This window comes from Lissotriton helveticus, chromosome 1_1 (genome assembly GCF_964261635.1).
Source record: "Lissotriton helveticus chromosome 1_1, aLisHel1.1, whole genome shotgun sequence".
Lineage (NCBI taxonomy): Eukaryota > Metazoa > Chordata > Amphibia > Caudata > Salamandridae > Lissotriton > Lissotriton helveticus.
In genome coordinates, this window is record NC_136057.1 from 119,320,621 (window position 1) to 119,343,299 (window position 22,679).

Here is a 22,679-nt window from a genome sequence, read left to right on the forward strand (position 1 = left end):
CAGAAAATGGTTACTGGAGCGGAGAGCTCTTGATGGTACATAGGGCGACAGCCTAGAGTGAAGGATGGCTGGGCCCGATTTCCACATAACCTTATGGGCTATGCACATCGCCTTAAACTTTATCCAGGCGGCCATAGGTAAGCAATGCAGCTGACAAAGCGCTGGTCCTGCAGATTGTCTCCTAGGAACCTGTAGGAGTAGTCTTGCTGCACTATTATGAACCACCTGTAGTTTGTTTATTGTGGTCAGTGGGGCTCCTAGGTACAGGACATTTCCGAAGTCCAGCCGAGATAATATCAGGGCCTGGACCATAATTCTGCAAGCAACAAATGGAAGTAGAGGAAGAACTTTGCGTAACATCCTCAACAACCCATAGCAGGTTGATGATAAGACCGTAGCCTGATGGCCGAAGTTGAGGGTGTCATCTAGCCACACGCCCAAACTTTTTATATGTGACTTTGGCGGTGGCACTGGTCCTAGACATGAGGGCCATGCTGGATAGAAAGTGTAGGAGAAGAGTTGCCCAATAACATGATCTCCGTCTTATCTCCGTTGAGATGGAGATAAGAGTCCTCCATCCACCTGGCCACTGCTTCAATGCAGGGGGCCAAAACGATTCAAAAAGGGGGTGGTGATGGACAGAGTATCTGAATTAAGCAGAACACTCCTACCCAGTCAAAAGATCAGAGTTTGATCCATCACCGTTTTTTAGCTCACTGCACCATCCCAGTTCAGAACCTGGCTATATGCAAATTAGTCTGTCCCTGGCCCAGTGCATCATGGGAACAGGGCAGACCAAACTACCAAGCCAATTCTTTACTGGAAAGGAAACAAGCTTCCGGGGACCGGTTTCTGGCATTACAGCCGTCTTCGGCCCGGCTTGCTTGAATCCTGATGGTGCAGTGAGCAAGGGACTCACATCTGAGCATACCCTTCCACACTTGTGGTGGCTAAAACGATTCAAAAAGGGGGTGGTGATGGACAGAGTATCTGAATAAAGCAGAACACTCCTACCCAGTCAAAAGATCAGAGTTTGATCCATCACCGTTTTTTAGCTCACTGCACCATCCCAGTTCAGAACCTGGCTATATGCAAATTAGTCTGTCCCTGGCCCAGTGCATCAAGGGAACAGGGCAGACCAAACTACCAAGCCAATTCTTTACTGGAAAGGAAACAAGCTTCCGGGGACCGGTTTCTGGCATTACAGCCGTCTTCGGCCCGGCTTGCTTGAATCCTGATGGTGCAGTGAGCAAGGGACTCACATCTGAGCATACCCTTCCACACTTGTGGTGGCTAAAACGATTCCCCCTTTGCAATTTGATTATAGCCTTGATAACTGCTCTGAGCTGTTGGGGCGGAGCCACATCCAGCGGAGAGCCCGAGGTGACTTTGCTGACAATTTTGTCGAGCATCTCTGCGTCCAGAAGATGTAGTTGATCAAGCACTGGTACATAAGCTAGATCTGTGGTGATATTATCCACCAAGTCAACCTGCTTGGGAGGGAAAGCAGTGTAGATCGCTTGTATTTTCTCTTTGAAAAACCCCGCCAATTGATTGCAACGTTCAAGAGCCCCTTCTTTTAAAGAAGAAGTTTGTGGAGGGCTGATGAGAGACTTCGCTATTCGAAAGATCTCTTTAGGAGAGTTCGCTGCAGTACTTATTTTAGTCTCATAGAAGTTTGCTTGGGTCGTTTTAATCTCAGTTTTGTAACTCCTAATCGCCTTCCTATAGACTTCCTTTGTTTCTTGCGAAGGGTCAAGTCTCCATAGCCTTTCCAACTTAAGGCAAGATTGCTTTAATGATCTCAGTTGGGGGCTATACCACGGGGCTACATTTTTTTCTATTATGTTTTTGAACAATAACCTTGGGGAGAGCCCTATCAAGAGTTTCCTGGATCCACCTATTGAATTTTGTGTTTGCCTCCTCATTGTCAGTGCCTAGCAATGGCTTGGCTGCCTCCAAGGATGTTTTCCATTCATCCAGTGGTAGATTACCCCACTTCCGGTCCCACCGTATGTTAGATGGTTGTGCTCCCCATCCAGCCTTTGTTACCCAAAATAGGGGAACTAGGGAGTGGTCGGACCAAGGTAGAGAAATGGGGTCCCCTGATGTAAGATTGTCTAAATTACTGAAGACCGGGTCAAGGAGATGGCCTTTATCATGTGTTGGAAGGAGGCACTTCAAGTCTAAACCCAACGCTTGGAGGCCAGATAAAAGATTATTAGTTGCAGAAAGGGCTACATCCTCTAAGTGTATATTAAAATCTCTTAAAGTAGTAAAATTCGCCATGGCAACCACTCGTTCTGAGGCCAAATCAATAAGTTTGGGGATGAAATCCTTTATCGCCTCCGGAGGGCGATAGATGAGTACGCCTGATAGGCAGTCGGTTGGGGACAGTTCCAGTGAAAAGGTGAGATTTTCCCCGTCCGTGAATAGAGATGGTAATAATCTGCACCTGTAGGTATCTTTATAAATAATGATCAGGTCTCCTCCTCTTCTTGAGCTACGATCTATTCTGCAAATACCGTATCCTAACGGAAGAGCCCGAATAATATCGGGTTCATTCCCTAGTTGCAACCATGTTTCAGTTAAAAATAATGCATCCAGCTTATATTCCTCAATTAAAAGGGCTACTTCGGTGCAATGTTTGGGCAGAGATCTACAGTTTAGGAGGGCTAAATTATATTGTGTAGTGGAAGTACGATCTCGATCAAGGTGGTTGTAAGATTTAAAATGACGATGACAGTAACAACATACCAGAGAGGGCTTTGCAGGGTCTAGGGTGTGATGACATTCTGACCTATTATTAGGCCTCAACCCGTGTAGGTTAGCACTGCTATACATCAGAGGGGTTCCCCTTCCAGAACCAGGGGGTATGGCCCCTGGTCCCGACCGGGCGCGGCCGGGCGGCCGGGAAGGTGTGCCACTCATATTCAGGCTGGGGATGGGAGTGGCTGAACCACTGGAGCGGTGATCCCGGGTTACCCCCAATATGGCGGCCAAAACTAACTCCCCCTGCCACAGCACCTACTCGGCTGCACGGGATAGCGGCGGAAAATGTGAGGGCAGCACAGTCTAATGTGTGTCCTAAGCAAGGTAAATTTTAAAACAACACAATTATTAAAAGTGACACAAGTATTCTTAAAATACAACAAGTCTCCCGGCTGTGCCTCAGGAGATTTCGCGTAGCAACTAGTCTATATGTCAAGGGTTCAATGTTTGAATAAAAAGTGCTTTGCATATTGTGATTTCTTTTCTCCTCACAGTTGCCACACTTTACTTGCAGTATTGAGGATGTGTGTTGGGTAATACGCTTGATAACAAGTTATTTACTTTGGTATTAGTAATCTGTACACCATTATTATGTCTAGTGTTTTCTGCAATACATTCCTCTTCTTTACTGGTCTGTTGTAGATTTATTGTTTTGCTATTTTATCTTTTTCCCGTACTATTTAGAAGCAATAGGTATGTTATATTTATATATTCACGGAAAAAAAACAAAGGTTACTGGGACATTATAGTTAGGCTCAGGTTTCACTCATACAAAACCAGTGAAATTCAGCAGTTATAGTTAGCTGAGCTAACTATATGTCGGGTCCGGAATGCACAGCTGAAAACCTCACATATTACATCGCTCATGATATGGTTAGTGACATGGCTACCCTGCCCCGTTTCTTCTTTTTTTACATTTTTTGTGGGACTCGGTTCAACCAAGTCCCAAGATGACTGCCAACACGTCCTGGTTGAAGTGTTGGTAGCCCATCAAATTTCATTAGGGTTTCTGTAGGATTTTGGGCTCACAGATATCTATATTTTTTAAACTTAAATATCTCTGAAACTACTGAACAGATTTCCACCTTATCACAAAAAGCACGCTTTCTGGACCAACATCTAGATTTCTGTCAAATTTGTTGTAATTCCATTCAGTGGTTAGGCTGTAGTTGTGTTAAAAATGGAAAAATCCCCATAGACATAACATGGGGAAAATGCGTTGGGGGACCCCCCCATTTTTCTCGACCCCCCGATTGATGGATCACCCAGAAACTTTCAACACAGCAGCTGTACCAAACAAGAATTTGCAATGCAATAGGTCTCGCATTGAGAAAGTTTGAGCTATTGGTATTGTAAATGACACATTCTTTTATTTATGTGTTGGTTTTAAAAATAGTGAAATTAATAGCTTTGTCATTTACAATGCCAATAGTTTTAACTTTCGCAAATGTGACACCTATATCATTTGTAATGCAATATGTGTTGTATGTACGTGTCTTAGATGTATTGATATTACAAATAACAATGGCTTTTAATTTTTTGAATAATTAATACTTAAATAAAAGTTCTTGTAATTTACAATGGCAATAGCTTAAACTTTTGTAAATAACTTTTGTGAAGATTATGTTCAGTGTATTTTATTTTGCTGAAAATCCAAGAACAGAAGTGAAATATTAACATCTTTTTGTGACATTTGTATTAAAGCTTGAAACATTGAGAGAACATATTTGAACCAGTTGTTGTCGAATGGTTGCACAGATTGATGCTGTGGTGGAGCTGAGTGATGTTGTAATGGCGACGAGTGATGCTGTGGCGTTCAGTGATGCTGTGGTAGTGCATAGTGATGTTGTGGTACCCCTGAGTGATGTTGCGGTGCCCCTGAGTGATGCTGTGGTGGTGCTGAGTGATGCTGTGGTGATGCAATAGATAGAGTGAGTGCGATAGATAGATAGAGTGAGGGCGATAGATAGATAGAGTGTGGGCGATAGATAGATAAAGGGAGGGCGATAGATAGATAGGGTGAGGGCGATAGACAGACAGATAGAGTGAGGGCGATCAATTGATAGATAGTTAGTTAGTTAGATAGAGTGATTGCGATAGAGGGAGTGCGTTAGATAGACAGATAGAGTGAGGGCGATAGATACATAGACAGATAGATAGAGTGCGGGCGATAGATAGAGTGAGGGCGATAGATAGAGGGCGTTAGATAGATAGAGTGAGGGCAATAGATAGATAGAGTGAGGGCGATAGGTAGATAGATAGATAGATAGATAGATACTGTGAGGGCGATAGATAAAGCGAGGGTGAAAGATCGATAGAGTGAGGGCGATAGAGTGAGGGTGATAGATAGAGTGAGGGTGATAGATAAGATACAGTGAGGGTAATAGATAAAGTGAGGGTGATAGATAGATAGATAGAGTGAGGGTGATAGATGGAGTGAGGGTGATAGATAGATAGAGTGAGGGTGATAGATAGAGAGGGCGATAGATAGGGCGAGAGATAGGGCGATAGATAGAGAGGGCGATAGATAGAGTGAGGGCGATAGATAGATAGATAGATAGATAGCTAGATAGATAGATAGAGTGAGGGGCAATAGATAGATTGATAGAGTGAGGGTATAGATAGAGTGAGGGTATAGATAGAGTGAGGGCGATAGATAGAGTGAGGGTATAGATAGAGTGAGGGCAATAGATAGAGTGAGGGCGATAGAGTGAGGGCGATAGATAGAGTGATAGAGTGAGGGCGATAGATAGATTGACAGTGTGAGGGCGATAGATAGAGTGAGGGCAACAGCTACAGTGAGGGCGATAGATAGAGTGAGGGCGATAGATAGAGTGAGGGCGATAGATAGATAGAATGAGGGATAGAGTGAGGGCGATAGATAGAGTGAGGGTGATAGAGTGAGGCCGATAGATAGATACAGTGAGGGCGATAGATAGAGTGAGGGCGATAGATAGAGGGCGATAGATAGAGTGAGGGCGATAGATAGAGTGAGGCCGATAGATAGATAGAGTGAGGGCGATAGATAGAGTGAGGGTGATAGATAGAGTGAGGGCGATAGATAGGTAGAGTGAGGGCAATAGATAGGTAGATAGATAGATAGATAGATAGATAGATAGATAGATAGATAGATAGATAGATAGATAGATAGATAGATAGATAGATAGATAGATAGATAGATAGATAGATAGATAGATAGATAGATAGATAGATAGATAGATAGATAGATAGATAGATAGATAGATAGATTGATAGAGTGAGGTCGATAGAGTGAGGGCAATAGATAGAGTGAGGGCGATAGAGTGAGAGCGATAGATAGATAGATAGAGTGAGGGCGGTAGACAGAGTGAGGCGATACATAGATAAATAGATAGAGTAATTATGTGGCATGTAATTATGTCGCACTGAGTAGTATTTGGAGTGTATGTTGCATTGAGCGCAGTGTAAATATGTTGCATATAATTATGTGGCACTGAGTGGTATTCTATTTTTGGAGTGTATGTTGCGTTGAGAGCAGTGTAATTATGTAGCATATAATTATGTGGCACTGAGGGGTATTATGAGGAGTGTATGTTTTATTCTGTAGAGTGTAATTGTGTGGCGTGTAATTATGTGGCACTGAGTGTTTTTGTTTGGAGTGTATGTTTCATTGTAATTATGTAGCATATAATTGTGTGGCACTGAGTGGTATTGTGTGTAGTGTGTGTTGCATTCAGTAGAGTGTAATTATGTGGCATAGAGTGGTATTTGGAGCGTATGTTGCGTTGAGCGCAGTGTAATTATGTAGCATATAATGATGTGCCACTGAGTGGTATTTGGAGTGTATGTTGCATTGAGTGCAGTGTAATTATGTGGCGTGTAATTACGTGGCACTGAGTGATATTTGGAGTGAATGTTGCATTGAGTGCAGTGTAATTATGTGGCGTGTAATTATGTGGCACTGAGTGGTATTTGGAGTGTATGTTGAGTTAAGCGCAGTGTAATTATGTAGCATATAATTACGTGGCACTGAGTGGTATTGTATGGAGTGTATGTTGTATTCAGTAGAGTGTACTTGTGTGGCGTGTAATTATGTGACACTGAGTGGTATTGTTTGGAGTGTATGTAGCATTGAGTGCAGTGTAATTAGTAGCATATAATTAAGGGGCACTCAGTGGTATTGTGTGGAGTGTGTGTTGCATTCAGTAGAGTGTAATTATGTGGTGTGTAATTATGTGGCAGTGAGTGTTATTTGAGTGAGTGTTAATTGGAGTGTATGTTGCATTGAGTGCAGTGTAATTATGTTGCATATAACTTTGTGGCACTGAGTGGTATTTGGAGTGTATGTTGCGTTGAGAGCTGTGTAATTATGTTGCGTGTAATTATGTGTCACTGAGTGGTATTTGGAGTGTATGTTGCATTGATGGCAGTGTAATTATGTGGCGTGTATTTGTGTGGCACTCAGTGGTATTTGGAGTGTATGTTGCATTGAGTGCAGTATAATTATGTGGCGTGTATTTATGTGGCACTGAGTGGTATTTGGAGTGTATGTTGCATTGAGTGCAGTGTAATTATGTGGCGTGTTATTATGTGGCACTGAGTGGTATTTGGAATGTATGTTGCGTTAAGCGCAGTGTGATTATGTAGCGTGTTATTATGTGGCACTGAGTGGTATTTGGAGTGTATGTTGCATTGAGTGCAGTGTAATTATGTGGCATGTAATTATGAGGCACTGAGTGGTATTTGGAGTGTATGTTGCATTGAGTGCTGTGTAATTATGTGGCGTGTAATTATGTGGGACTGAGTGGTATTTGGAGTGTATGTTACGTTAAGCGCAGTGTGATTATGTAGCATATAATTATGTAGCACTCAGTGGTATTTGGAGTGTATGTTGCATTGAGTGCAGTGTAATTACGTGGCGTGTAATTATGTGGCAGTGAGTGGTATTTGGAGTGTATGTTGCGTTAAGCTCAGTGTAATTATGTAGCATATAATTATGTGGCACTGAGTGGTATTGTCTGGAGTGTTTGTTGTATTCAGTAGAGTGTAATTACGTGGCGTGTAATTATGTGGCACTGAGTGGTATTTGGAGTGTATGTTGCATTGAGTTCAGTGTAATTATGTGGCGTGTAATTATGTGGCACTGAGTGGTATTTGGAGTGTATGTTGCGTTAAGTGCAGTGTAATTATGTGGTGTGTAATTATATGGCACTGAGTGGTATTTGGAGTGTATGTTGCATTGAGTGCATTGTAATTATGTGGATTGTAATTGTGTGGCACTGAGTGGTATTTGGAGTGCATGTTGCATTGAGTTCAGTGTAATTATGTGGCATGTAACTATGTGGCACTGAGTGGTATTTGGAGTGTATGTTACATTGAGTGCAGTGTAATTAAGTAGCATATAATTATGTGGCACTAAGTGGTGCGTGTGGCGGGTCACATAACGGCCTGGCTGATTTGAAAGTGTCCATTAACAGTTGTCTCAGAGCCCATTTGAAATCAGGCGGATGGCGGGTACAAACTCAATTACTGTCCTGTCTCCCATAAGCATCTCTGTGATTAAGAGGCATGTGGTTTCCTACAGTGGCATGTGATTTGTAGCAGCGCCATTGAAAATCGCGTGGAATGTCCGAAGGGCTTTGTGAGGCTGTCACAGGACTGAGGGCAGCCTGAGCAGGAAGTACGGGTAACGTTTGCTGGGAAAGAGTCTGTGTGCGAAAGAAGGAGACATGAGCAGCACACACATGGCCTGAAAGAAACATGACGCATGTAAAGGGTGGACACAGGGTGGACTGGACACACGGTGGCCTGGTGTAAAACCAGTGCACCTTGTGCCCACCATTTACCTGCAAGTTCGAGTAGTGGAGAGAAGCACTTGTAGAGTGCAGTACATGTCTGCATCAAAACTCCTCTGTAGAAATCTACTACAGAAAACTGCCAATAATTATAAGGAACAGGGTGAAAATAGAGGCTAGACAACTGCCTGCAAAAATATTTAAGATGCGTATTATATCAAACTAAAACAAGGCCCTTACTGTAAGAGAAGTGTCGTGCAGGGTTTTGTAGTTTTGTGAATCACCCCGGAAGCACTTCACAGCTTTTAACAGAACTGGTCTTTGTTTAAAACCTTCTAATGAAGCAAGCTCTCGGCATTGCTGTGGCGAGGGAGCGCATTTCTTTGAAGTCTGATGCGGGGGAGCGAATTCCTTTGAAGTCTGATGCCGAGGCTCACAAGCTGATAACAAATGGTGTGTGATGTGATGTGCACGCGCCTGGCTCACGTGAACTGTACCTAATCTGCAGTTTGGGTACACTTTTGAAAGCCTTACTATAATCTCGCCAAACAAGCATTGCTACAGCGTGACCTAAAAAGGGGACTTTTTTGAAAAGTTTGTGAAGATTCGTCAAGCGACGCCAACATTGACAAAACAAAAATCACTTTTCCTATGGGAACATTGGTCCTAACTATAACTACCTACTGGTGACTAGTTATATATCACTTTGGTCATATTTCTGTGATTAAGGCATAGCACCACTGAAGGTGAGCACTGACATGAATAGAAAGAAAAATGGCTGCCAATACTGACACCAATTTTATAGATAACATCAATAATTGTTGATCTACATTTTATATGAACTCTTATTGTATTTATATTTCTGGTTTTAATACCTTTACCCAGAACACTCAAACGCACAGGTCACTTTATGTCACAGAATCTCCTCCATAATGCAAAGAGAAATATATGAACTTCATGGTTGTTTAGACTTATGAAATGTCAGCCAGTTTTAAGATACTGTAAAACTTTATGTTGTATAAATCATGAACTAACTTTCCATCAAAAATGAAGAAATGTATGCACCTGCACTTTCTGCCACACAAAATAAACTGAATGGCAAATCAAACCTGCCACTGTTTACATATGAAGGCTAGCAGTCTAGTAACTGAAATGTAATTGAAAGTAATGAGGGATCAAAAGCACTCTAGCACTTTAAATGACTCTCCAGACGATGGAACTCTATGGTCCAGTAGAAGGCGGAGAGCCAAAACACATAGACCATCCATACTTTTTTATTTTGCACTACGGTGTGCTAAATAAACACTTCTAAAAGAGAATGCCTGCATATTATGCTCTTTATGGTGCTTTGAAATTCTCTCTGTGTGGAGGTGCGAAGATTGTTGGACATATATATATGATCACTTTGGTCATAATTTTGTGATTAAGGCCTAGCACAACTGAACGTGAGCACTGAAATAATAGAAACAAAAAGGACTGGCAAAACAGATGAGTATTTTATAGATTCCATCAATAACTGTTGATCTGCATTTTATATTTATATGTCTGTAATTGTCATTGGTATGGTTTTAGTTACAGAACAATTAAAGATTCATGTATTTACAACTGTAGAGTTATTATTTTATAGAAGCATTTGCGCTAATTCGACTTCCATTACCAATCCTAGTAATTAGGTTGAGGTGGACTCATTTTGATTGTAGGCCTTGTGTAGCCAGTATCCTATTTCATTTTCCCTTTATTAATACTGCACAACAGTTTTTAACCTTTCTGAGATTTGGTAAAGATCTCGTACAACTACTACTCAAAACAGACTTGAAACTTTTATCTCATCTCCTTACATCTCAAGACAGTGTCTAGAAGTTTAGTTTTAACAAACATGTAATGATGATTTGAATCTGACTCTTAAATCGGACACTCTGATGTTGCATTAAATGCTCCTTTGTAGAGAACGCCTCATCAGATTCAGTACATTCATACACTTTGGCCCCTGTGAAACCTCTCTGGTGGTATATTAGCCAATCTTTGAAAAAAATATTTTTGTCACATTCAGTACAACAGTTCATTGTCTCTTGCATGCAATTTCTGATGCTGTCTTAGGTTTCCCTTAGTACCGAATGCCTTTTCACATTCAGTACATTCATATGGTTTTATCCCCGTGTGGGTTTTGTGATGTTCCGTGAGCTCCCATCTTGTCTTGAATGCCTTGTGACATTCAGTACATTTATGCAGTTTTAAACCTGTGTGAACTGCATGATGTACCTTTAAAGAATCAATTCTTGTGAATGTTTGGTTACATTCAGAACATTTATATGGTTTTTCCCCAGTGTGGATTTTCTGATGTCTCATTAGGAGTCTATTTGTTGAGAAAGCTTTTTTACACTCAGTGCATCTGAATGGTTTTTCTCCTGTGTGAATTTTTTCATGGTCCGACAACACATATTTTGCTTTGAATGCCATGCCACATTCAGAACATTTATGTGGTCTTAGTATCAGTGTAGTAAATGTCTTGTCAAATTCTGTATATTTATCAGGCTTCTCTTCAGTGTGGATGTCACATTCACTCCTTTTATTTGGTTTCTCCTCTATGTCGGTTTTCTGATGTCTTACTAGTGTGTCTTTTCGTGCAAAAGCCTTGTCACATTCAGTACATTCATATGGTTTCTTGCCTATGTGGATTTTCTGATGCCGCATTAACAGTTTTTTTGTACCAAATGCCTTGTCACAGTCAGTACATTCATATGGTTTCTCCCCTGTGTGGATTTTCTGACACTGCAATAACTGTTCCTTACTACCAAATGCCTTGTCACATTCACTACATTCATATGGTTTCACCCCAGTATGGACTTTCTGATGTCGCTTTAGCAGTCCCATTGTAATACATGCCTTGTCACATTCACTGCATTTATAGGGTTTCTCTCCGGTGTGGATTTTTTTATGGCGGATTAGTTCTGTCTTAGTAATAAATGTCTTCTCACATTCAGAGCATTTGTAAGGTTTCTCTTCAGTGTGAACCTTTTGATGTTGAATAAGGGCTGTCTTTTTAATAAATGTCTTCTCACATTCACTACAGGCATATGGTTTCTCTCTGGTATAAACTCTCTGATGTTGTGCTAGGCTTTCCTGGGTAACACATTTCTTGTCACTTTCAGTACATTCATCTGGCTTCTCCCCAGCGTGCATTTTCTGATGTTGCACTAGCTTGTATTTTTGTACGATTGTTTTGTCCCATTCAGTGCATTCATATGGTTTCTCCTCTGTGTGGATTTTCCAATGTTGAATTAGGTTCCCATTTATTCTGAATGCCTTGTCACATTAGGATCACCTATCTGGTTTCTCCCTTTTATTGAGTTTCTGATGTTGCATCAGTTGTCCCTTTAGCAAGACATCCTTGGCATATTCAGAACATTTATATGGGCTTCACCCTCTTTGGCCTGCCTGATGCCTATTTAGAAGTGTTGCCCCATGTAGAACAGATTAAGTCTTTGCATTATGTTGAGGTTGACCTTTAAGTGTTGTTTCTCCAATATCAGCTTCCGATGCGCCAAAAAACCAGCATTTAAAATTTCATGCTTTTTGTACATTTATACTGCCTTTCTCGGGAACAGTTGAGTTCATTACTGTGGGCGGTCGTCTATGTATATTAATGATTACTTTAGAACTACTGTACAAGTTAAATGTTTTTGTATTCATTTGTCACATGTTGCTGTTCTGGTGTGGAGGACTCAGAGTCAACTGATATCATAACTATGTTATGCTCTTCTGACAAAAACACCAATTCTGGACTTTGGGTAGTCGGTGTCAGCAAAGATTTTTCTGGGACTCTATTACTGTCACTGAAAGTTGCATTTACCTCCAAGATTTTAAAAGTTATCTGTACACTATTAGCGTTTCATCCATTTTCCTTTCTTGCAGTACTTTAACCTGTTGGGGTGAAAAAACAAATCTTGAATTAATTAAAAGTGTACTCCACACGTATGAAACGGTTGCGAAGGAAACACCAAATAAGCACAAAAAAGACTGTGTGAAGTAAAATGATATCACAAGGTAAAAAACATTCAAACTTCTTCAGTTAAAATCCCTGGGAGAACAAACACCCAATATTCAGTGTTACTATGCATCAGTGACAGTCAGTCAGCGCCTTTATCAATGCCAAAATTGGCCCAAAGTAAAATGTAAATGTAAATTGATACTTGTATAGCGCACTACTCACCCGCAAGGGTCTCAAGGCGCTTGTACGAATACCGCTGTGGAACCCATCCTGGCTTTCCCTGTGAGGTGTCCACTTCTGGGCACCTCCAAGGTGGAGGCCAGGCATCCTTAGCGTTGTGGGGGCCGTTGTGGAGATTAAGCAAGCTATTGCCCAGAGTTGCAGAGAGGGGACCCATGATTAGAATAGACACCGAGGCGAGAATTATCAGGTCCGTGGGATTTTGAGCCCAAGACCCGCCGAGGCGGGGAATTGAACCCTGGTCCCGGGCTAGACCTCTGCATCAGGGTCTGCCGCTCTAACCATTGAGCCACGCTTCTCAACTTTTCATAGGTGGGAGGAATGAAGGCAAAGGTGGTGGAACAAACAGGGGTTGTATGGATGTACCAATGACTATGAATCACAGTAACACAATCAGAATGATTTGCTACTCTAACTCTTCTCTTTTTCACTGCATGAATGTAGGAGGTTTATATCCATCAACCAAACGCCTCCTACTGCTTGATATTTGTAATTGTATGTATACTGTCCTTACTACCCCTGATGAGGCATTGTAGTGCTTTTCGGAGAGTAGCATACTACTCCGGGACCCAAGGATGGATTAGTGGTAAATTTGTAGCGAGAAATTTAAATTTGTATTGGGAGTGATAGCCATGTGAGCCTGTTAGCTGGATGAATAGGATAGAGGGTGGATAGAGGAGCGAAAAGCTTGAAAATAGCGCTTTAGGAATTCATAGAAGTAAAAGAAGTTTGAAAGGAGTCGCAGAGTCGAGGATATTTTTGAAGAAGAATAGGATGAGTTTTACAGAGAAGATTTGTTGAGGTTTGGGGAGATTAGTTCTTTTTTTTTACTTCTTCTCTGCAGAGGGCAGGCACTGGGTCTAACTTGTATCCTGGGCTCCCCCAACCTCCCCAGTCTCTCATAGTGGCCATAGTCTCTGTTTCCCCTAAGCTCGTCCCATCCTCTCCAGTCTTCCATAGAAACCACTGGCTGCAATGACTCTCTGAACTCTCCCTGTCTGCTCCGGTGTCACATAATGATGACTGGTTTAGGGGGCGTGGCTTGAGCGCCGATGGCGGAGGTCGCCTAGTAGCTCGGCTCCGCGATCGAGCCATCACTAATCCTGATCCCGGGGGCTCCCTGGGAAACCCGAACCCCACAAAGATGTCGCCTGTGACCCAGACACTGATCAACGCGGCTGGAGATTCGCGGCGGTCTCTGAGTTGGAGAACGGACGGATCGAGAGGACTGCGTGGCGGAGGCCAAGATGGCGCCCGCTTCATCCTGACCGCATCGGAGACGGCCGAGGACCCGAAGACGACAGGCACCCCCGACACCCCCAGCGAGACAGGCGATCCTTCCCCCACCGGGGGACACCATACAGCCTGCCCCCTAACGACCCCTTGGGGGACTGAAGATGCCCGGCGGCCGAACGAGCTGGGCCCCGGTCCGCTGCCGTGAGACGTCGGTGAGGAGCTGCGTGGGGGAGGGGTGAATCGGACTGTTCATTACCGCTCGGAGGCTGCTGCGGGGGCCCGCGGCACTGGATCTGGCTCCTAGCTTGAAGGAGAGCGGACCGCTCCAGGGGCGTTGGGGGAGACCTGTGGAGCGCCCTCGCCACCCCCTGAGGCAAGGACGCAATGCATGGCGCCATGCCGCTTCCATGAGGAACGACCCCTGGGGGGACTGGAGACGCCCGGCGGCCGGACGTGGAAGACTCCGGTCCGCTGCCGCAAGACGTTGATGAGGTGCTGCGTGAGGAGGAGCTGAAACGTCCCGTTCCTTGCCGCGCAGAGGTTGCCGCGGCGGCCCGCCGCTCTAGCTCTGACCCCTGGCTTGGTGAGGGGCGGACCGCTCTGGCGCCGCTGTTGGGATCTGTGGAGCGCCCCCATCACCCCATGCTGCATGGACACACTGCGTGGTGCCGTGATACTCAACTGAGGAGCCGGCTAACGATGTGGGGACCGGGGGCACTCTGAAGACACGCTGCTCCCAGAGCTTTCTCCGCGCCTATCCAGGACCTCCCCTGCCCCTGACACTGGGGCTGGGAGCATACATCTGCTCAGCACATTGCAGAAGTGGGGAGCACCTGGACCGCCGACGTTGCGCTCTGCCTTTTGGTCCCGGACTGACCTACCGGCGAACCTTCATCTTGACCGCCGACTGGGGACCTGCTCTCCTCGGGGGCCTGCTAGTAGCCGCAGTGGAACAGACTGCAGAGCGACGCCGTTTCTTGCGGCCGTGCCGCGTCGACGGAGACCCCCGGCTTGACCGTTCCCCGCCCCAGCTGAGACCCTCCCGAAGACCCTGAAAACCATGGGTAAACCGAGGGGACCTAAGGGAAGCACCCAGACCGCCTCCGACGTGGAGCCGCCTGACAACGAAGAGCGCCTACACCTTGAAGGACCAGGGAACCCACATATTCAGGAGCAACTTGACAAAATCCTGCTGGCGATCACTGAGACTAGATCGGCCCTCCGAGAAGACATCGCTCAAGTTGCAACGGGCCTGGGTTTGCTTGGAGCTGACCACGGTAAGCTCTCAGACAGGGTGAAGGTGGTAGAGGGTTCAGTGCGACACCTAGAACCGGCGCAGAAAACTTTGGACGCCACGGTGAAGGACGCTCTGTCCCGAATAGAAGCCCTAGAGAAACGGGCGGAAGATGCAGAAGGGCGCAACAGGAGAAATAACATTCGAATAGTAGGCCTTCCGGAAAAAATTGAGGGTGAGGACATGGTGGCGTTTCTGGAAGATTGGTTACGGACGACGGTGGCGCCGGAGGGGCTGTCCCCCTTCTATACATTGGAACGTGCACACAGAGTGCCGGCCAAACCGCCGCTGCAGGGCCGACCCCCCCGTCCGGTGGTGGCGCGGCTGCTCCATTTCCGCGACAGAGACTTCCTACTGCAGGCCGCCAGGCAGGGGGGACCTTATCAGGTGGATAACAGCTGTGTGAACATTTTCCCGGACTATACTTACGAGACGCAGAGACGTCGGTACTCCTTCCTGGCCGTCAAACGAGAGCTACGAGCTGAGGGCATCCAGTACTCCCTACTCTTTCCGGCATCATCATAGACGACTCCACCAAGTTCTTTCACACCCCAGACGATGCGTGTAGTTGGCTTGAATTGTACAGGGCTGGCAAGGATGGTTTTGGAACCTCTTCCCAATCCACGATGGAGGACATACTACAGCGGAATCCTAAGAGGTTCCGACATCGCAGAGGCAGGACTACTCGTCCCTCTACGGTAGAGACAGAGGCGGAGCGGCGAGGTGCGCTGGAAATGGTCTCTTCCATATCTGGCCCTCAGGGAGACCATGGGACTGCACAATCGGAGCCTGGAGAGAGTGGGGGCCACTCGGACACGGAGGGATCTGAAACAGATAGCGTGAAGCTCCCGGTGGTGACCCCGGAGACAGCGGAAGACCTACTTGATGAACAATGAAACTTTCGGGTGAGCCAGTTCTGATTGGGGGGTTGGGGGTGGGCAAGTGAATGGGGGAGATGGGACTCATCAGGGGAACTGTTCGTTAACTGACTATGTGGAGGGTTGCGGGGATTCCCTGTATAGAACCTGATGACATAGGGCTCGATCGCAATGCAGCTGGCAGTGGGGAGACCCCACATCGACGCTCGGCCCCCATATTGCCCTTAAGGCACACCTGCGGTGGCTACCGTCAGGTTAGTAGGAGGGAGATTTTCTGCGGGTACAGTTTGGATGGGGACTAGATGGTACTATTTGGAACCTGTTCTGGGGGGGTTGGTGGGGGATTCATGTTTGAAAGTTGATTTATTGTTGTTGAGGGGGGAACTCGTCATCGGTACGGATTTAACTGGGTGCTTGCCCATGCCTGTAGTATGTTTGGAGAGACAGGAAGACACGACATGGGACAATGGCTGATCTCTCAACTCTGAAATGCATCACCTGGAACGTGCGGGGTCTGCACACCATGACCAGACGACATAAAGTCCACGCTTATCTAGTGCGCAGAGGTATACAGATTGCACTACTGCAGGAAACACACCTCACCAAATCTGAGGGACTAGCGCTACAGCGTAGATGGCGAGGGCAAGTGTACAACACCACGTACTCAGCTTATGCAAGAGGCGCGCTAATATGGCTAAAAGCGGGGGTACCCTTACAGGTAGATAGTCACACTGTGGATCCAGAGGGGAGATACGTAGCAATAGCAGGGAGACTAGGGGGAAGAGATGTGAACATTTGCTGCATTTACGCGCCTAACACGGACCAGCTCGCCTTTCTGACTGCGTTATCGGGCTCCTTGGCCCGCTACCTATCGGGGCCCATCCTGTTAGGGGGCGACTTTAATTCGGTGCTCGACGTTAACCTGGATAGATCTCATCCACCCCTTCCGGACTCCCCGACCCATCGGGTGGCCAGGGGCAGGTTAGACTGGCAGACTAAGTGGGGACTGACGGATATCTGGCGGGCCCAACACCCGCATACCCGGGACTACTCCCATTTCTCCGGCATGCACGAGTTGCATGTGCGACTGGATGGCCTGCTGGAGTCGGGGGAAGTGGCTTCTTCAGCTGTTCGATCTGAATACCTGACGAGGACTATCTCCGACCACAATCCGTTATTGATTGATCTCTGGTGGCTCCAGTGTACCCCCTGTGTGCCAACCTGGAAATTGCGACCCGAACTGCTGGAGGACCAGGTGTTCCGCAGTGGCCTGGAAGACAAGAGCACGGGATACTTTGAGATGAACGAGGGCACGACTGCTGAGAGAGCCACGGAATGGGACGCCTTTAAGGTTGTGGTTAGAGGCTATTGTATAACGCAGAGAGTTGGGGTACGCCGAGTACTCCTAGAAGATCTGGCTAGAGCTGATCGAGTCCTCCGCGAACTGGAAATTACCCGCCCTGGCCGCCCGGGGCTCCAACAACAGACTTTGGCGGCAAAGGAGGCGGTGGCTGTAGAGGTTGAGCGACTGCGAAGTTATGACCACAAAGCCTACCTGACTAGATCGTTGGCTGAGGGCGACAAATTGGGAACGCTGCTGGCTTGGCTTGCCAACCCAACGAGACGTACCTCGCCCACTGTGGCCATGCGGACTGCGGAGAACAGGAAGGTATATACTCAGCCCGAGATCCTTAACTGCTTCTGGAGTTACTATAAGCTGCTGTATCGCAGTCGATTACCGCCGGATACCACTCCGACGGACGCCTTCCTGCGCGATCTGCCGATCCCCACTCTGGAACCAGAACAGGCGAAGGATCTGGGACGAGATGTGGAGCTGGGAGAGATCAGAAGCGCCATAAAGAAAATGGCGCGAAATAAAACGCCGGGCCTTGATGGACTCCCAGTGGAGTTTTATTCCGCATACATAGAACTCCTGGCCCCCAAACTCCTGCGGGTTTACAAAGAAGCGAAGACTTTGGGACGCCTACCGGGCTCGATGCGAGAGGCCCTGGTGATACCTCTACTTAAACCCGATCGCGAGGGCGCAGAGCCAGCATCTTATAGACCACTCTCAATGCTCACAGTCGACTATAAGATCTTGAGCAGCATATTAGCCGCACGACTGCTGGAGCACATGGGCTCTCTAGTGCATACCGACCAGGCGGGCTTCATCCCCAGGCGTAATACTACGATGAACATCCGACGCTTGTTTCGACTATTAGAGGGTGATCACACAGATGCTCCCGATCCCATGATCCTTTCGATAGACCTAGAGAAAGCCTTCGACAGCCTGGAGTGGATTTATCTCCACAGGGTCCTGGAGCGGTTTGGCCTGGGTGAGGGATTCCTGAGATGGACCACGGTATTATATGCCTCGGCGGTTGCTAGGGTGAAATCGGGCCCGCTGATTTCTCAACGATACCCCGTAGAACGAGGCACGAGACAAGGCTGCTCGCTATCCCCATTGCTATTCGCCCTTGCAGTAGACCCGCTGGCTATTTCGATCCGCACGGGGGCCCATTACAGAGGGTTGCAATCTGCGTCGGGTCACCAGTACATTTCCCTATATGCTGACGACCTACTGCTTTTCCTTGAAGACGCTAGGACGGCCCTGGCCGGAGCTGATTCAGTGCTCACGACTTTTGGCGAGGTGTCGGGACTCCGGGTAAACTGGGCTAAGACCTGTCTGTTTCCGGTCCACAGCGATAGTCCCCAGCCGGACATTCACAGAGAGATCCGATGGGAGCCTGTTTGTTTTAAGTACCTGGGGGTGCATGTTTACCATCGCCCTGCTGACACACTCGAGGGCAACATCTCTAGAGGCATCCGGGCGCTGAAGGGTAGCATGTCCCTTTGGTCCACCCTACCCCTCTGTTCTGCTCGATTTTCCCGGCCCTATTTTGAGGAAAGGTGATTGATGGTGACTTCAGTCTCTTATCATTCCAGTGCAAGGGTCAGAGTAGTGGATAGAGCCTATTTACGAGGCACTTTGATATAATTCTGCATCCTCCTCCCTAGATTAGAGCTTATACCTATAGGCTGGGGGATAGATTCGCTAGTATCAGGGATAATCCGTCCTTTAGTTAGGGTATTATCATACTTTCCATGGAGTTATGCTGAATTCGGGCCTGGTAGGCCTCAAACGGGAGAGACTCCATCTTTCTTTCTGCCCCGGCAGCTTGGGATGCTTCTAGGTCAAGTGTAATGTTTTAGTTACGAGGTGTTGTTCGCTTGGAGAGAACCGGTTCAGGCCGGCCCTTGTCGAAGGATTGTATTTTTCTTCATGCCGAAGACACAACATCAGGCCGGCCGGCTGGGAACGTGTCCTTGGTACGGGGAGGTACAAGAATTTGGTGGGCGGCAGGTTACTGGCTGGAATTTTCCATGAAGAAACACGCTTCTATATTAGTGAAAGCCCGAGATAGTTGTGCAGTCAGTTCGTAGGCGGCATCTAGCCGTTAGTAGCAAACCTATTACTTATTCCAGGGAAGAAAGACACCACTCTAAAAGCGGAGAAGAATCGAGAGACAGATACTCTCCTAGCAGAACAGCCAGGGAAGGAGAGTAGCCGATGAGAGGAAGGTCCCAGGGGCTTGGAGAAGGGTGAAGGGAACAGCGCATAGCGGTGCAGCCGTGTACCCGTGATTGCGGAGGTGTGACTTCAAGACGAGCCAAGGCCCAGACGAGAGGGGAACCTAGATGACTGCTGAGTGTGGACTGCATATTAATAAGGTGATGTCGACCCTTTCTTATTAGAGCGTACAACCTAATCTTTTACTTTTCTTTGCAGGCTATGTGTTGTAGTATGGTGTTATATGTTTGTTTAGTATAATGGGAAATAAAGTACCCCAGTTCTTAGTGAACCGACATGTGCCGTGTGTTCTTGTATGAGAGGGTAACTTCTTCTAGTCAGATGCTGCTATGTGAACAGATGCTAACCCTGATCAGGTAAGTGAATAAGGGAGAGAGGAGCCCCTTGAATTAACGACCCCGCTGCACATTATCTAAATTGGCAACCGTTGTGTGATCCGGGACATTGTAGTTCTATAACCCTGATGAATAGTGAGATCGATCCCTCTATATAATGGTAATCATAGGATAAGCTGCCGTCTGGGTAGGTTGTCTGGGTTCGTGTGGGACCGCGAGATCGCCGATTCTGATACTGCCGTCTGGGTAGAGAGATCTGGGTTCGTATGGGACCGCGAGATCGCCGATTCTGATACTACCGTCTGGGTAGAGAGATCTGGGTTCGTATGGGACCGCGAGATCGCCGATTCTGATACTGTCGTCTGGGTAGAGAGATCTGGGTTCGTGTGGGACCGCGAGATCGCCGATTCTGATACTGCCGTCTGGGTAGAGAGATCTGGGTTCGTGTGGGACCGCGAGATCGCCGATTCTGATACTGCCGTCTGGGTAGAGAGATCTGGGTTCGTATGGGACCGCGAGATCGCCGATTCTGATACTGCCGTCTGGGTAGAGAGGTCTGGGTTCGAATGGGACCGCGAGGCCGCCGATTCTGATACTGCCGTCTGGGTAGAGAGATCTGGGTTCGTGTGGGACCGCGAGATCGCCGATTCTGATACTGCCGTCTGGGTAGAGAGGTCTGGGTTCGAATGGGACCGCGAGGCCGCCGATTCTGATACTGCCGTCTGGGTAGAGAGGTCTGGGTTCGAATGGGACCGCGAGATCGCCGATTCTGATACTGCCGTCTGGGTAGAGAGGTCTGGGTTCGTATGGAACCGCGAGATCGCCGATTCTGATACTGCCGTCTGGGTAGAGAGGTCTGGGTTCGTATGGGACCGCGAGATCGCTGATTCTGATACTGCCGTCTGGGTAGAGAGGTCTGGGTTCGAATGGGACCGCGAGGCCACTGATTGCTAGTATTATAGGAGGTACATGGTATGCATCTTAGGAATTCCCTGTCCTTAGGGGGTAGATACCTGTTGTGAATAGGTCCTAGGGAGGGGCAGAGGGTAACGTTCTGGCTGGATTAGTAAGGCTCTGATGAGCTGGTTCTATCTAATCTGAGAACCCAAGCAGAACACCCTCTCAGTGGAGGGACGAATAGCACTACTGAAGATGGTGGCACTACCCCGCCTACTATACTACTTCCGGACACTTCCGATCTGGATCCCTAGATCTAGCTTCCAGGGCCTGGACTCTATGATAGTGGCGTTCCTGTGGGGCTCGGGCCTCCGCAGAGTGGCGCTCAGGACCTTATTGTGACCAAAGGCGGAGGGGGGGCTGGCGGCGCCCAACTTTGAGACGTACTATTTGGCTGCCCAGCTACAGACCTATACCCAGGAGGTGGCGCGTGAGTTTCGGGGCCCAGAAGAGACACGGGGCAGTGGCATACCCAGACATGTCTTACCATATATTGCGCTGCAACAGAGGCTCGATTTGAGGGACCTCACCCAGGAGGAACGCACCATACGCTCGTGCTGGAACCGAGTACATCGCAAACTGGGAAGGCCGCGACCTTATGCCCCGGAGATCCCGCTGGGAATGCTCACTGCATTGCCCCATGGCGGCGACTGGTCTCGACTGGGAGTTTGGGAGGAGGTGGGTGTACAGACCCTAGGTGACCTCTACGAGGACGGGACGTTGCTGCCCTTCCAGGCGCTTCTGGACCACTACGACATCCCTCGAGGCGATTTCTTGCTCCACGCGGCGGTCACAAGAGCACTCCAGGCACACTGGAAAACTGGTCATGAAGAACCACAGCTGTCGGCGGCGTGCCAGTACGTCATGATGTCCGCGGGAACGGTTAAAGCAGTGTCATGCTTATATTCCAAGATGATCGATGAGAGACTGACTCCCCTAGCGGTTCTTAAGACCCGATGGGAAATTGACATAGGGAAAGAAATCCCGGAGACCACGTGGGCCCAGCTGCTACGTCGGGCCTGGAAGGGCACGCGTAGTGCCCGATTCCAACTGGTCCACTTCTATATATTGCACAGAGCCTATTTGACCCCGGAGAAACTACAGAAATATTTCGACCTGGAGACGGCAGCCTGCCCTAGATGCAGGACATCCGGGGCGGACCTTTTTCACATGCTATGGTCCTGTCCTGTGCTGACCTCCTACTGGTTGTTTGTGGGAGACACGCTGTCCGAAGTGACTGGGAGATCGTTGCAGATGGATGCAGCAGTAGGGATTCTACATTGGTTTTCACATACCCCCAAAAATAAGATTACTAGCAAATTTATCGATTTAGGATTGCTCCTGGCCAAACGAGAAATCACCAGACACTGGAAAGCGCGAGTTGGTCCAACAGGCACTAAGTGGCGCAATGAACTTCTCAAGTGGGCGGGGAGTGAGAGCACGTTGAGATACCAACAGGCGAGGCGACGACGAGATGAGCGAGCTCTAGAGGCGGCGCAAGCCTGGGAGACATTGGTGCAGGCCCTGCGCGACCATAACATACATACTGATTCTGATAGTGCCGATGAGGAACAGCCTAGATCCCAATAACATGCTATTGGTGAAATATACCC

General features: G+C 47.3%; 1 protein-coding gene across 5 annotated transcripts in view; it reads right to left on the minus strand.

The window, feature by feature from the left end:
• Positions 1-10,020: 10,020 nt before the first annotated feature.
• Positions 10,021-22,679, minus strand: part of LOC144764418 (uncharacterized) — a 109,829-nt gene continuing 97,170 nt past the window's right edge. For all 5 annotated transcript variants that reach the window (XM_078650295.1, XM_078650292.1, XM_078650303.1 and 2 more), the window contains one exon: positions 10,021-12,467. In XM_078650295.1, the coding sequence (XP_078506421.1) occupies positions 10,593-11,726 (1,134 nt within the window). In that variant the 5' untranslated portion in view covers positions 11,727-12,467 and the 3' untranslated portion in view covers positions 10,021-10,592. The remainder of the gene's footprint in view (positions 12,468-22,679) is intronic.